Source organism: Balaenoptera musculus, chromosome 10 (genome assembly GCF_009873245.2).
Source record: "Balaenoptera musculus isolate JJ_BM4_2016_0621 chromosome 10, mBalMus1.pri.v3, whole genome shotgun sequence".
In the NCBI taxonomy this organism is placed as follows: domain Eukaryota; kingdom Metazoa; phylum Chordata; class Mammalia; order Artiodactyla; family Balaenopteridae; genus Balaenoptera; species Balaenoptera musculus.
In genome coordinates, this window is record NC_045794.1 from 92,353,637 (window position 1) to 92,368,789 (window position 15,153).

Below are 15,153 nucleotides of genomic sequence, written 5' to 3' on the forward strand. Positions count from 1 at the left end.
GTCAGCGCCTGCCAGCGGCTGGCCGCCTAGCTGTCTCCCCAGCTGGAGTCCCTGCCAGCTTCCAGGCCACACATTAAACCCAGCTCTGCCACTTACTAACTAGTATCCTTGAGTTCATTACCTAAGTTGTGGTACCCACAATGACCATCTTCCCCTGATTCTGCATCTTCTGCTCTGGGCTCACACAGCCCCGGGCTCCTGGCACAGATCGACTGCTTGCTGCCCCCACCCGACGAGGCTCTGCCCTCCATCTCCCAGTGCCCAGCACTGACCCTGCCACTGAGTGGTGGCTCTGCCTCCTGCCCATCCTCCTCCCTCCCTCCCCTCCTCCTCCCCATAAGGCTCTCTGCACACACAATCCCATCATGGCCTTTTCTCCCTCTGAACCCCCCCTTCACTTGCTCCAGGGGATGAAAAACACCAGGCAGAGTCTATGGCATGCGAGTCTTTTATTAAGCCAGGTGAGTCACTCCATCACCTGAGAAGGTACACTTATGTTCCAGACACCACGCATCCCAGGGGCTGGGTGTGGCTGTCCAGCCCAGCCCAGACCTTCTCAGTGCAAGGGGGGCATTCTGCTTTCTTCTCGGGGTGAGGTGATGGATCAGAGAATTACGGCTGGAGTTTAGGTTGACAGTTTGGATTGGGGATTTAAGGTGAGGTTGGAAGGAACTGGGTTGGAATTTAGGTGAAAGGCGAATTGAGTGTGACCCAAACTGCCGGCCACAGTGAGGAGAGCCAAGCTTCTCCTGGTTACCAAGCTGACGACCTTCCACAGGAAACCCGGTCCCCAGGCACGTGAAACCACTTGAACAAACCCTCATCCCCCTCCCTGCCCCCAGCGCCTCCGCATCTCCCACCCGCCTCTCACAAACAAAGCAGGCACTCAGAAGCAAACCCTACAGCTACACAAGATTAAGTCCCCTCCCTCCCTGCCCAGGTGGGTGGGGAGAGGGGCATGGGGGGTGGGGCTTAGCCCTGGAAGCCCAGCTCCTTGTACTTGGCGGCGATGTCCTTCCGGAACAGTTCCAGGGCCTTGTTCATGGCTGCCTGGGCGTCGGCACCAAAGTCCCCAGGATGCCTGCTGTGCAGAACATGGATGATGGCGTCCGAGATGAACTGCAGGGACAGGGGCAGAGGGGAACTGGTCACGGGCAGGACAAGCCAGGGGCCAGATGGGAATCAGCCCGAACCCATCTTCTCTTTATTCCAGGGTCGTTGTTTATTGAGCACTTACTATACATCAGGCATGCGGCTGAGCGGCCTCCATGGATTAACTCCTTTAATCCCACAACCCTGCGAGACAGGTACAGATGGGGAAACGGAGGCCCATCTTGGTACAGCTCAGCTGTGCTCAGCTTGAGGACCCAACCTCGGAAAGGAAGGGAAATGCTCCTATTCCATGGTTTTATCCAGGATTTGGCACTCAGAAAATCTAGAAAGAAACTATTTCCATTTGTGTGTATTTAGTTTTTGCGTTTAATGGCTTAGGATGGAGATTGCTTTAAATAGCCTTTTTGGGGTTTGGGCAGGGGGTCAGAACATCATATTTTCTGTGCCAAGCACAGAGCTGGTACTCAGAAGTATATAGGTGGGAGGGAAGGAGAGAAGGGAAGAGGAAAGGGATCAGGCCTACAACTCAGCCCCAGGACCAACTGTATCTTACACCAGCCTCACCTTCACTGTTTGCTTTACCATCCACAATGTCATTACCAGGAAAATGGACACAGGCATCTCTACAGCACGGGACTGCTTTAGGGACTGAAAGATCTTGTGTCTCTAAGAAGCTACTGTGCTTTTTCAACAGTTCAGAAAGATTTGATGCCAATCACTACCCTGGCCTGTGGTCAAAGGGTGTCATTTTACAGAGGCCCACACTGAGGTCATGTAGCAGGTGGACCCAGGGGATCATGGACAAATGACAGCCAGAGCCAGGGACAGAGACAGAGAAGGCACCGCGGTTGGGTTTGCCCATTTTCTCCGGCGCCGGGGGTGCAAGTGGCCAAAAGCAGGGTGGGGTTGGGTGAGTGGGGGGGAGCATATACTGAGGGCGGCCTCAGAAGCACAAATGTCAACATCTAGTAAACCCTGCTTGGCTCAGAAACAGGGAGAGCTCCACAAACACGTGCTGCTGGCCATCGATTTGGACACATGTTTAATTCCCTTTTAATGTCATAAACACAACAAAACGAAGTGGGGGGAGGGACTGATGTCAGCAAGCCCTGCCCATGGAGAACTTAGAGACCCAAGTTCCAGGCCCAGCTCCCTGACCTCCATGTGTGACCTCACCTGTAAAATAGGGGCTCGTGACCCCAGTAGGTCCCCCCACTCAGTTTTCCTGGGTCAGTGGCAGAGCCACAAATACTTAGAAAATTGTGGGCTGGGGCAGCTGGAAGATTGAGTAAAGATAGTTGCTTTTAGCACCCAGCGCCCTCTGTGCCCCCTCACTCACAGGTGAGAAGGAGAAATTTCTTATGAAGAGCACAGACGAAGGTTCCATAGTGAGGGAAAGAGCAGACATGGGGCCCTGTCTTAATTCTTTTGCAGGGATTATGCAGTAAATTAAACCTGTTTTAAGCAGGCCTGGGCTCTAGTCTGCTAGCTGGTAGTGCTACCTTGGCTGTATCATTTTCCCTCTCTGAGCCGGTCTGCTCATCCCTAGAGAGGGGATCCATCATTCAAGTTGTGTTGTAAACACCTCCACATGCCACTGGGGTTCAGATAGAGGAGGAGCCAGGGTCTGCCCTTGAGGAGCTCGTGTCCCAGCCAGGAGACAGCTGGGTAAAGAGACAAATTACAATACAGCCGGGCAGGCGCCATGGCAGCGATGGGGAGAAATGCCTTCGCAGCGGAGCGCTGGCAGAAGGAGCAGCTGACCGCCTCATGGGCCAGGACAGAGGCGGTGGCGTCTCAGCTGGGCCTTGGAGGATGAACAGGGATTTGCCAAGAGAAGATGGGGAGGGCAGGGACCACTGCTCGTGCAGAATCTCAGATGCAGGACCCGCTCCTCATGTCTGGGGTGCTGAGATGGGCAGGCAGGATGGTTTGTGTGTGACTTGGGGGAGCAGGTAGGGGTGCAGGGTGGTGAGGCTGAAGAGGATGGTGGTGGTGGTTGTTCATGGGAGATGCTGTGCCACAAGGGATTAAGAGCTTGGGTTCCAGAGTACCATAGATCAGATTGTACCTCCTGGCTTATAAGCTGGGTGACCTGGGCCAAGCTACTTAACCTCTCTGAGCCTTCAGTTTCCAAATCAGTAAAATGGGGATGAGAAGAGTACCTACCTGGGGAAGAGAATGCTAACTGCCTGCCCAATGTCCATTTTCTCCTTCTTCCTTGTAAGAGAACACTAGTTGTATTTGGAGTGGTAATAGGCTACATTTCCCAGCTTTCCATGCAGATAGATGTGGTCTTGTAACTAACTTCTGGCCAATGAAATGTAAAAAACATTGTTGGATGAGATTTCCAGGGCTCCTTAAAAGAGAGACTTCCTCTCTTCCTCTTGCTCTGTTTGGAATATGGACCAGACGGCTGGAGCTCCAGCAGCTATCTTGGACCACGAGTCAACTTTGAGGGTGGACACCACATGCCAAGGATGGCAACACAGAAAGAACCTGCATCCCTGGTGACTATGGGGCTTCCATACCAGCTCTGGGCTCCCTACCTCTGAACTTCTTTTATGTGAGAGGGAAAGAAAACACTGAATGCAATTCCTACGTTCATGGGGAAATCGTGAGAATTCCATGCAGTGACCCAGGCAAATAGCTTATTATGGCCCATCCTAACTGGGAGCTATCATAATTATCCTTACCTTTACTGCTGCACCAACCTGCCTGCTGCTCCCATCCCCAGGGTTGATATCCACAGGATCCTTTATCCCCCAGAACCCTAGTGCTCCCTCTTGCCACGTCCCCTCCTCCCACTGGTTCTAGACATAGGACTCGAAGCTCAGGCTCTCCCCAGCCCACCCAACTTCTCAGCCCATCACAGGGGGTTCAAACCAATTGCTTATGCCTCTGACACCTGAGGCTTTCTCTCTTCATCTGTAAAGATGTAGGAACTAATAATTCCCACCCGGAATTGAGCCCCAGTTGCTGAACTCCTGCCAACGAGACCTGTATGTCTCCGACTCCCAGTGTCACAGGGATTAGGAGCCGGGGTTCTGGAGGAATAGAGACCTAGTCTGAATCCTGGTTCTGCCATTTGCTACTTCTGTGACCAGGGACAAGCTACTTAACCTTTCTGTGTCTCAGTTTCCTCATCTGTCGAGTGGGTGTGATAACGGTACCTACCTGTGGAGAGAATGCAAGTTGTGCATCCCATATCCACTTCCTCCTTGGTAACAAGATACTAATTTGGGGGAGAAATATGTTGACTCTCAATGACCCAGGAGGAAGGCAAAGTGGGTGGCAACCCACTTTACAGATGAGGAAACAGGGGAACAAAGAGGAATGACATAGGTCACCCAGCAAGTTAGTGGCTGAGCTGGGACTTGAACCCAAATCTCATGCCCTTGAGGCCTCTCCTTCCATCCTCCCAGCCGCCCCCGGTCCCGCCGCCCACCTCCAGGTACTTGATGGGGATCTTGTGCTTGGTGGCATGCGACTGGGCCAGGGGCTTCAGCTCCGCCTCATGATGCCCCTTCTTCTTGAGGATGCCCCCCAGGGCGGTGAGCACGGTGTTGCCATGCTTCTTCAGGTCTTCTGAGGCCTTCATCTCAGCCTCTGTCTTCAGGTGCTTGAACTTGTCAAATTTCTCCAGGGTCTCGGGATGACCCTTAAAGAGCCTGTGGGCACAAGGAGGGCTGGAGTCAGATGCAGGGGGTCTGGAGGTGGCCAGACCCAAGTTCAAGCCCACGCTCTCCCAGCTCCCAGCTGTGTGACCTTGGGCAACTCACTTCACCTCTCTGTGCCTCAGCCTCCTCATCCAAGGAATGGAGATAACGAGTCCCTCCTTATAGAAGCGTGAGGATTAAATGAGATAGTATATGCTGAGGGCCACACAAGAAGTGTATAAATGCTTGCTATTATTAAATATTTTTATCATCATCTTCTTCTTATTCATTGTTACAGTGAAAGGCAGGAAAGAAAGACATCTCTGCGTTGCACCTGGCTTCACCCCCATTTCCTCTAAGCTGTTGGGAGCATAGATGACTAAATGGCATCACAGTGGAGCAGGGAAAAGGGGGAGCACTGGGGCCAAAGGACCTGGATTTGTTGAGCACCCACTGTGTGCCAGGTCCGTGCTAGGCTCTGCACCTGCGCTTCCCTTTAGGGACATATTATTCCCACTTTACAGATGAGAGAACAGAGGCTAAGAAGTGTGAAGTCCTAGCTCAACATCACACGGCCAGGGTGCAGAAGAGCCAGACTGAAATCAGGTCTGAGTGACTCAAAAAGTAGCCCATGCAGGGGACCATCTCTGCAGCTTCCTGCCTGGGGATCGCCCTTTGGCTTCTTAAATACTTCTGGCTCCAGGAGACTCATTACTACCTGTGAGAGCCATTCTAGTCTGAGCTCAGAAACCTCAGAAAGCTCTTGCTTATTTTGCTCTGACTCCCTGCACCTCCCTGGCCCCTCACAGTACCGATGGTGAGGGTCCCTGGTGGGAGCCACCGCTAAAGACCAGGTCCCAGCTCCTGCCAGGGTCCCAGTGAGCTGGCCACAGTGATCTGAGCAGCCACCTGTCGCCTTGGACCTCAGTTTTTCCTGCTGCGGAAAGGTGGAGGTTAGTTAAAGGGAGTCATACCTGCCACCTGGGCGGGAGTGATTTTCCCCATTTCACTCATGGGCAAACGGAAGACCACAGAGGTAGGTGACTTGCCCAGGGTCACATGTCTGGTCAGTGGCAGAGCCCAGACACAAACCCACATGAATGGTTCCATAACTCACGTTCTCTCCCTTGTGTCGCACCCTGAAACCTCTGCAGGAGTGACCCTGTCTGCCCTGACTCCCCCTTCTCCTGTCTAATGGCTTCAGTTCTTTTAAAGGTTCCTCTTTTGTAGCTTCCTGGCTTTGCGACACCCTTAAACCTAACTGTGAACACACTCCAGTGTGCACAAGTATCTCATGGCACACACCCATACTCACAGGGGTGTGCACACACACGCACACGCATGCACGACGTAGCACGGACGGGAAGCGCTCCCTTTCCCAGGGGGCGTATCCCTCCCGCTTCCCCAGAACACTCAGGGCTGTCCACAGCCATGCCCAATGTCACCACCTCATCTGGGGTGCCGGCCAAACCTTGTACATCACTGACAGTTCATCCCTGGCACCTTTCACACAAGGGTCCCTGAGCTCCTGACTATTATTATCTGGTGACAATGATCCTTGAACTCCTGCCTGACAGATGCAAGACCCAGAACCCACAGGCGAAGGCCTGAGGTCGGGACACTGGAGGAAGACTGTCTGGGGCAGAAGAGGGCCAAGGACCTGGGACCCAAGGCGGCCAGGGATCTCAAACATTTGGGGAGTTCCCTGGATGTCTGGGAGAAAGACTTCGGCACTGAGAATTATGGAAGCTGAGTTCTGGCCCCAGCTCTGCCTCCGATGTGCTGTGTGAAGTTGAAGAAGTCACTCGGTTTCTCTGGGTCTTGGCGTAACTATCTGTAAACCAAAAGGGTTGGTCTAGCTGATTTCTCAGCCTCCAAGTTCTAAGGTTTGACCGCCACCTCACCCTCCACTCTCAGCACCTGCCAGCCAGAGAGAGAGCCAGGTTCGCTTTAAACAGGGCAGAAAAATTGGGCTCAGGAGAGCCCACCAGATCATCCTGGCACCACACAGCCGCCTCCCTCTCTTGGCCCCGAGTCCTGCAGCTGGGAGCCCCCAGGGCAGCCACAGGAGGCCATACCTGGATGTTTGTGACAGCAATTACCCGGAAAAGGAGCAGATGGAAGGCCCCCGCCCTGTAGAAACGGGTGGAGGGTTTTTCTCCAGTGTTTCAGAAGTGCTCACTTGCCTTGTGTTTTCATCCTCAATCCTATCGTCAACCTGCCTAGTTTATCACAGGTCTGCTGGCAAGTCAGAGGGAAAGGAGGCCATTTCCCAGCTGTTCTCTGAGCTGGGGCCCAATCAGACACCCACACGGAAGACAGAGGATTCTCCCAGGCCTGCACAAATCCTTCTCTGCTCTAGAACCAAAGAACCAGATGAGGATGGGAATGCATCTCTAGTGTGTCAAGACTGTGGGATGATGTAGCATAGGGGTCGAGAGCAGGCGTACTGATCCAAGTCGCCTGGATTTGAATTCCAGCTGTGGGTCTTTGGGCAAGTTACTTAACCTCTTTGTTAGATGTGGTGATCATAATAATATCTACCTCATAAGGTTGTTGTGAGGCTTAAATGAGTAAATATATGTGAAACACTTAACACAGGGTCTAGCAATCACTGTGTACTCTATATATAAATATTTGCTGTCCTCTTTACCGTCTCTAGCACCATTATCACCATCACCATCATCTCCTCCATCATCATCACCATCTCCCTCATCATCGTCATCATCATCATCACCATCTCCATCATCATTGTCCCCACCACCATCATCATCATCGGTAGGATTGGGAATTTTTGGTTCTGTCTGTAGCTGCCATTGGGTGGCTCGGACTCTTGGGCCGTGTTTCCTCCCGGCGACATGAGACGCATTGGCCACCAGCAGTGGCTTTCAAACTTTCCATGGCCTCAAAATCCTTTGTTCAAATGCAAAAATAAATAAAGCAGAAAAAAATTGGGGAAAAGAAGGAAAGGCAGGGGCCTGAAGCCCTCTCAGCAGCCTCCTCCCTCCTGAGCCCCCCCTTTCCTGGAGCCAGACTCTCCAACTGACCTTCCAGCTATTATGTTCTAGAACATAATGATCACATACTTGCAGTGAAGCCCTCAGTGTTTTATTAACAGACTCAGCTGAACAGAATTTGCCCTCTTTTATAATCAGAGGAGTGGGAGAAATGACCTTTTCAAGATGAGTAAGAAAGCCCAGGTTCAGCATCTGGAACAGAACCAAAAGGTCAGGTCTTAAAGGGGCACTTTCAGCCCTAGGAGTTTGCAGCCCCTTCTCCTTGTCTCCATATCCCAAACACTAAGAGGGCAGAACCAGTTGGCGTGGTTTCTGCATGTCCTACAGCCTAAGACGTGACAGGCTGTTGGGCTCTCTGGGGTCTGCCAGGGGCCAGCAGTCTCCAGCATCATGTCTCGTCCCTGGCACCTGGCCCCAGGCAGTTCTCTCTGATCCACCCTGGGAAAGGAGGAGATGTTTCCCCATGACACAATACCCCAAGTCTCCTTCAAGACGTCCAAGTCACTGACTTAGGGCTGGCAGCCCCCACATCACCTGGGAGAGACTCCTGCTTGGCAAACTGGTCTCCCACCCCAGCTACCCGGCCACCTCTCCAAAAGTAAGGTAGGATCATGGAGTCAGAGAATGCCAGGGCATGAGAGCAGGCAGGGATCTCAGAGACAGTGGCAGGCAATCCCTTCACTCAGCAAATAGGGAAATGGGACCCAGAGAGGACTAGCGACTTGTCCAAGGTCACACGGCAAATGGATGGCTGAGGAGTTGATGTCAACTTTGGGGGAGCATTTTGTCCAATCAGGCAGGACCTGTTGCAACCCAAGTAGCCAACCGACAGAGACACAAGAGGAGAAAGACATAAAGGAACACCCCAAGAATCTAATCAGTTAGATTTAACAGAGAACTTGACTGTCCTCTCTCAAGTGTTTCTGGCATGAACTATTAAGGGCTCGAACTCCAGATAACAGGGCTTATAGGACTGGGCATTCTCCCCAGATTTGGGAGCTGGAGATGGGTGAAGCCCGAGGGAGGCTGAAAGGGCATCTAAGTGGGAGAAGATAACCTACTTTGGCTCATAAAGAAGGAAATATTCATCTGTAAATTAAAGTGTGAAAGACAGTCTGTTCACTGGTGGTAACTGGGGCCCACCTTCTCCCACGTGCAGAAATATTGATGTACATACATCCCATTAGGCTTTTGACCTGTGCTGCCCAGAGCATGAGAAAGGGCCAGGAGGAGGGGAGAGCTTATCACCATTTGGGGAAGAAGGCAACTGGGACATGAGATTCTATTTACAAGCCACAAGCCATTTTCTACTTTAAAAACTCAGAATTTTGTGGGGGGTTTTGTTTGTTTATTCAGGAACCCCTTGCTACAGAAGGCAAGATGTGCTTGGAGACTATTCTGAGCCCTCAAATTCAAGACATACTCAACATCAAAAGTCACTAATGGGTGGCTTCCCTGGTGGCGCTAGTGGTTGAGAATCTGCCTGCCGGTGCAGGGGACACGGGTTCGAGCCTGGGTCTGGGAGGATCCCACGTGCCGCGGAGCGACTAGGCCCGTGAACCACAATTACTGAGCCTGCGCGTCTGGAGCCTGTGCTCCGCAGCAGGAGAGGCCGCGATAGTGAGAGGCCCGCGCACCGCGATGAAGAGTGGCACCCGCTTGCCGCAACTGGAGAAAGCCCTCGCACAGAGACGGAGACCCAACACAGCCATAAGTGAATAAATAAATAGATAATTAAAAAAAAAAAAACAACTAAAAATGTACCTTTGAGGTTTCTAAAAAAAAAAAAAAAAGTCACTAATGGGTCTCTGTCTTCTGTTTACTAATTATAATTCTTTAAAGGGCCCAAGTCTAAGCTTCATCTATAATAGTTATTAACACCTTCTGGGACTCACTCTATGCCAGGAATTATGCTGGGCCCCCTACATGCATCATCTTATTTAATTCTTATTTCCACTCTATATCGTATATATTAGGATTTCCACCCATTTTATAGGAGAAGAAATTGAGGCTCAGAGAAGTTGTGTACCTTCTTAAAGGTCACACAGCTGCTCGGTGGCAGAGGCAGCTCTAGAACTACATATCTCATGTTGAAAGCCATGTCTTAGCCTTGACATTTTACAGACTTTAATGGACTTGTGACTCTGGGGTCATCCTTCCCTTCTCAGGTCCTTTTTGTCCTCATCCATTAGGTGAGGTGAGACAGATCTCTCAGATTTTTCTTGTTAATTCTGTCTATAATTCTAGGATACCACTTAGTGGGCTCTAGGCATCCAGGATTTGATTGTCAAGCTCCTTCCAGCTGCTGGCATAGGTGTGAGATGGATCCCCTTTCCTTTCCTGACTCCAATCTCTGACACATAAAAGCAAAGGAGAACCAAATAAGGGCTTTAACAAAGTCAACTAACGCAGCCAGCTGGTCAACCCCGGGCAACCGTTCCACCTTGCAGGCGAACATTCTTGATCTTTGGGAAGGAAGTAGGTGATAGGGCAAATGGGATTTCTTCCTTTTACCTGATGAGGATATCCTGCCCATGGCCTGCGACATCAGCTTCCACCTTCGCCCAGATGTTCAGCACCAACTGCCATTCTGCGTCGCTGAGCACCATGGCACAGTCTGAAGAAGAGAAAAAGAGCGAGTGTGGGCTGACCGGGTGTCCTGGCTCCGACAGCTGGGGTTTGAGGCTGCCTGGCCCTAAAGGGTTTTTATACCTTCCCGGATGCTTGACAGAGATCACTTGACAGCTCGCTCACTCTCTCTCTCCCCCTCCCTGCACCCCCCCCCCCCTTTCATGCAGGGGTCTAATCTTTTCATTTCTCTGGCCCTCACATGGAAGCTATTTTGAGGCAGGTGCCATTGTGGGGTGGTAGGACAACTCAGGCCTCAGGTTGGGGTGGGGGGAGGAGCTGTGTGTGTGGAAAGAGTGGGGAGGAGGTTGGATCACCGTCTGGGCTCTCAGAGGCCAACAGAAAGAGCGTGACCAAGGCTGATGCCAATGGCCTGAAACCCAACTCCCCCTGCTGTCAGCCATCCCAAGAGGACCTGTCATGTTTGTTAGCCAGGGCAGCAGTCACCCTGGCTGGCCCTGGGACTGTCCTGACCCTTAGCAGTCGCTTTGTCCACCTTCTGCCCACTTTGCCAGAATGCCCTCACCCATCAGGGCAGTGGGAAGGGGCTAGATGGTTTCCTGCTTATAGCTGGGTGGACCCAGGCAGAGCCATAACCTCTTGGAGTCTGCATTTTCCCACTCTACCCAGAAAACTCCTGGCGTCATGGTCTTGCTCACATATTTCTCTCTGAAAAGTTTTGCTGGATATACCCCTCAAGGTACAATTAACTTCTTGCCCTTTCCATTTATTTGTATGTGTTCCTGTTGCACTGCTTACCTCATTGCATCATATTTCTTTGTTTCCATGCTGGCCCCTCCATTAGTATCACAGCAGCCAATACTCACAGAGACTTTGCTGGGTGCCAGGCCCTATTCCAAGCACTTTACATTTGGTAACTCGTTTAGTCCCCCAACAGCCCTATATGATAAATACGGACATTACCACCATCTCATGGAGGGAAGTTAAGGAAATCTGCCATGGTTGCACAGCTAGTTGATGCAAGAGTTGGGATTTGAACCCAGGAGTTCAGGCCCCCAAATCCATGCTCCTGAACACCCTACTTTGATTTTCACATGGTCAGGGGCTTTGTTTTATTCATCTGTGTATTTCTTGGACCTTGCACAGTGCTGTGTACCAAATTTGAACTGAATAAATGTTCATTGAATAAAAAGATGGCTGGCCTTGCAAGGAAGGCAAGTGGAGGATGATCGGCCTTTATTTTATATCCATCCATCATCCATTCATCCACCCAACCACCCATCTATCCACCCACCCATCATCCATCCATCTGGCCATCATTTATGCACCCACTTATCATCCACTCACCAACCCACCCATCATCCATCACTCATCCATCCACCTACCCAACCATCATCTGTCCATCCATCCATCCATCCATCATCATTCCTCCATCCATCCAACACACAGTTATAGAGTACCTACTGTGTGTCAGAAACTGTGCTACATGCTGAGGACACAAAACCAGATAAAACACATCCTGATGTTCAAGAAACTCAGTCTCCTAGGGGAGATAAGTAAGAGGAACAAAATTACAGTACAGTTTATTTAGTGCTATGATCAAGGTTTACACAGAACATTATGGTTTACAAAGTGCTTCCTTGGGCAGGATTATATCTAATCTTCCCAATGACCCTGCGAGGTAGCGAGCATCATCCCATTTTACAGCTGTGGACCATGAGGCTCAGAAAGGACACGCAGGTGTCCTGGCCATCCTGGGTCTGTACTGGACATGTCAGTTATGACTGCCCCACATATGCAGCCCTTTCTAAAGATAACTGCCCTGCCCCAGTGCCCGCAGTCATATCCTCTCTCCAAACCTGTTGCTAGTCACAGTGGATTGCACCAGGACTGGGACCTAACCCGAGGCAGCCAATGGCAGGGCTCTGCCAAACAGTCAATGTCTATTAACTACACCAGTCAGATCCCTGGTGAGAATTGGCTAGGTGGTAGGAAATGCAGGGTCAAAGAGGGTTTCGTGGCCAACACTGGGTAAGACCCCCAAACTTGGGTAAGACCCCTGTGCAACCTTGGGTCTCCATTCTGACCGCTGAAAAGCCCACTCCAATTGCAGTTTGAGGATTACCATCAGCTGCCACTTCCTGTGTGACCCCTTGTGTATCCTTGAGTGAGACCAATTTATTTATTGAGTCAGCTGATTCCTAACAACCAAAAGGGCCACAGGCACACAGACCCCTTCCTGACAATGTGCTCCTGGAATCACACTGAGGTTCCATGTTAACCCAGGACACTGAGCTGGTGAACCTCCAGGAGCCATGAAGCCTTCACAGTGGAAGGTTCAGCAGCAAGTTGAGTAGCTAAAATGTCATAGGGATTTTCTGGGGGGCTAGTATTTGTTCATTTGTTCATTCACCAGCCTGGTATGGAGGGCCTACTCTGTGCCAGGCCCAGGATCAAAGGAAAAGGCAACTCTGAGAGATACTGCCGAGGGCTCAGCTCCTCCTTCTGGCCCCTTGCTGGAGGGTGAGCCCAGCAGTGTGGGAGGGGAGGGCAGAAGGAAGAGAGGCAGCGAGCTGCCCCTGGCCTGGGCTGGCCACTTGGGGCCCATCGGTGACACCCCTAAGAGAATCAGCATCCCTAGGTTCTGATTTACATCCTCAGCCCTGGCAGCGCCGTTTTCAAACACCCTCTGGCCGGTGCCCTCTTGAGAACCTCGGAGCATCCCCGAGGGGCTGGCAGGGCAGGGTCGACCATTATCCCACCTGGCTATACAGAAACGAAGGCTTGGAGAGGTTATGCACCCAGCAGAGCTGGAATCCACAGCCCTTGCCCCATCTCCAGCCTCCCGAGTTATCTGGAAACTGCCTGAGTACTTAAAATCTCATCAACTCTTTACCAGCGCTAAAGTGTTTAATATGAAGCTGTCACCTCCTTGGCAGGCGCCCCCATTAACTGGCAAGTTCATGGAAACCTGTGGCTTTGAAGTTGATGAACCTTTTCAAGTTTTACCTTTTAAGCTAATAGGAAGGAACCAACATTTGTTTGTACTTACACATCTCTACAACAGAACTGGCGGTACCCAGGAGTTGCTATGGCTACCTGCAGTCGCCAGCTTTGTTTGGGGGCTATAATTATCCCTGTGACAGCCTTCAAATAGCCGGGCCAGGGAAACTGGAAAGGCACAGGATAGGAAAGCCCGGCTGCCTCTGGGTGCAAAACTTTCTGCAGCCTTACACGCTCACGTCACGTACATGTACACAGGCGTGCACACACGCAGGTGGGTTAGTCTGACACCCAGTGGGGCAGAACTGGATCGCACCAAGTGAGACCTGCCCCCTCCTCTTTTTCCCTTTCATATCACAGAATCCTTTGAATGGGAAAATCTGAGCCTTGTAGACTCATCCTCAAGTCTTCAAATTCTGGACACTTGAGATGCCAGAGTTACAATTCTAGAGGGCCGAAGTCTTCAACTTTCACCACTCTGAACACTTAGGTTCCAGGTTCCAGAGTCAGAAAGCTAGAGAAAGAGAAACCTAGAATGATAGGGCCGCGGGATCTTGGAGCTAACAGAGGCCTTCAATAGTGTCCTGTCCAAGTTCCCACTAAATGCAGGAATTCTCCCTACAGATCATCATCTAGCATCTGCTTGAATACTCCTAAGAGTAGTGAGCTCACTACCTAAAGCTTTAAAGGGGCTTCTTTATATCAAACCGAAATATGCCTTCTTGTCACGCTCACTCCCTTGTCCTGGCTCTGGCGCTCCTTGGGGATGGGCAGGAACAGCCGAGGGAAGCTGCAGGCTCACCTAAGACTTTTCCTGGCCAGACTACACGTCCCCAGGGCTTTAACTGAGCGCCCTTGGCTGGCAAGGTAAGCCAGGAGCCTGTTTGGTGGGAAAAGGCCCCTTCTGCATCTTCAGTATCTGGAGACTCTCACCTCTCGTCACTCACATATGCAGAGAGAACTCTCTAGCAAGGGGCTTCCAGTGCCCCCCTGCATGGGTTTGAGTCCCCAGGTGACTGAGCACCAGGCCCTCTCTTTCAAAGGTCACAAGTCCAGTCTGGGTGACCTGGGAATCTGTGAGCCCTTATGCAGCCAACAACTCCTTCCAGTGAATCAGGGTGGGGGGTGTTACACTTTAAGGCTCCACCGTAGGGACCAAAGATGGAAAGAAAGAGCACTTTGGGTCTTCCAAGCTGCAGGTCCCCTCAGCCTTGGCCACCTTCCTTCTTCCTCCTCCCGGGAGCTGTCCTTTTGGAGGCCAGCCCGGGCAGTGCCCCCCTCCCCCCCCACCCCTCCTCCCCGACCCCCCCCACCCCCGACCTCGGCTTGCTCTTTCCTGGAAGAGTCTGCCTGCTGGACCAGTGCCAGGCCTGACTCAGAGCAGGGCTGGGGCCTGGAGCCTGCAGGACCTGCTGAGGTCATCGACGGGGCAGTAGGACCCCCCAAGCTGGCCCCCAGACTCTACTTGGGCCCACTGCCCGCTCCCCCCAGCCCCCAGCAGCCATTGTACTGACCATGTCTCCCCTTCTGCCCAGCTGTCCTCCCGGAGCCTCCAGCCAAACAGCGGGCTGGGGGCAGGGAGAGGTGTCACAGCAGCTGGGAAGCCTCACGGGGAACTAAAAATACAGTTTATATGGCAAGGCTCCTCCTCTCCCTGGAGGCCCAGAGGGGCTTATTGGAGGAGGGCTCACAGGGACACCAGGATCCCAATATTCCAGTCAACAGGTGTGGCCCAGGGGCACCAGCCTCCCTTCCCCTCACCCGCCCCCCAG

At 51.9% G+C, this 15,153-nt stretch overlaps 1 protein-coding gene across 1 annotated transcript; it reads right to left on the reverse strand.

Annotated features, from left to right (window-relative positions):
• Window positions 1–430: 430 nt before the first annotated feature.
• On the reverse strand, window positions 431–10,479 carry MB (myoglobin). The gene is made up of 3 exons (XM_036866958.1): window positions 10,304–10,479; window positions 4,562–4,784; window positions 431–1,119 (listed from the first exon to the last, which is right to left on the reverse strand). The coding sequence occupies exons 1-3, from the start codon at window positions 10,396–10,398 to the stop codon at window positions 973–975; spliced, it is 465 nt and encodes a 154-aa protein (XP_036722853.1). The 5' UTR covers window positions 10,399–10,479; the 3' UTR covers window positions 431–972.
• Between the last annotated feature and the right edge of the window lie 4,674 nt (window positions 10,480–15,153).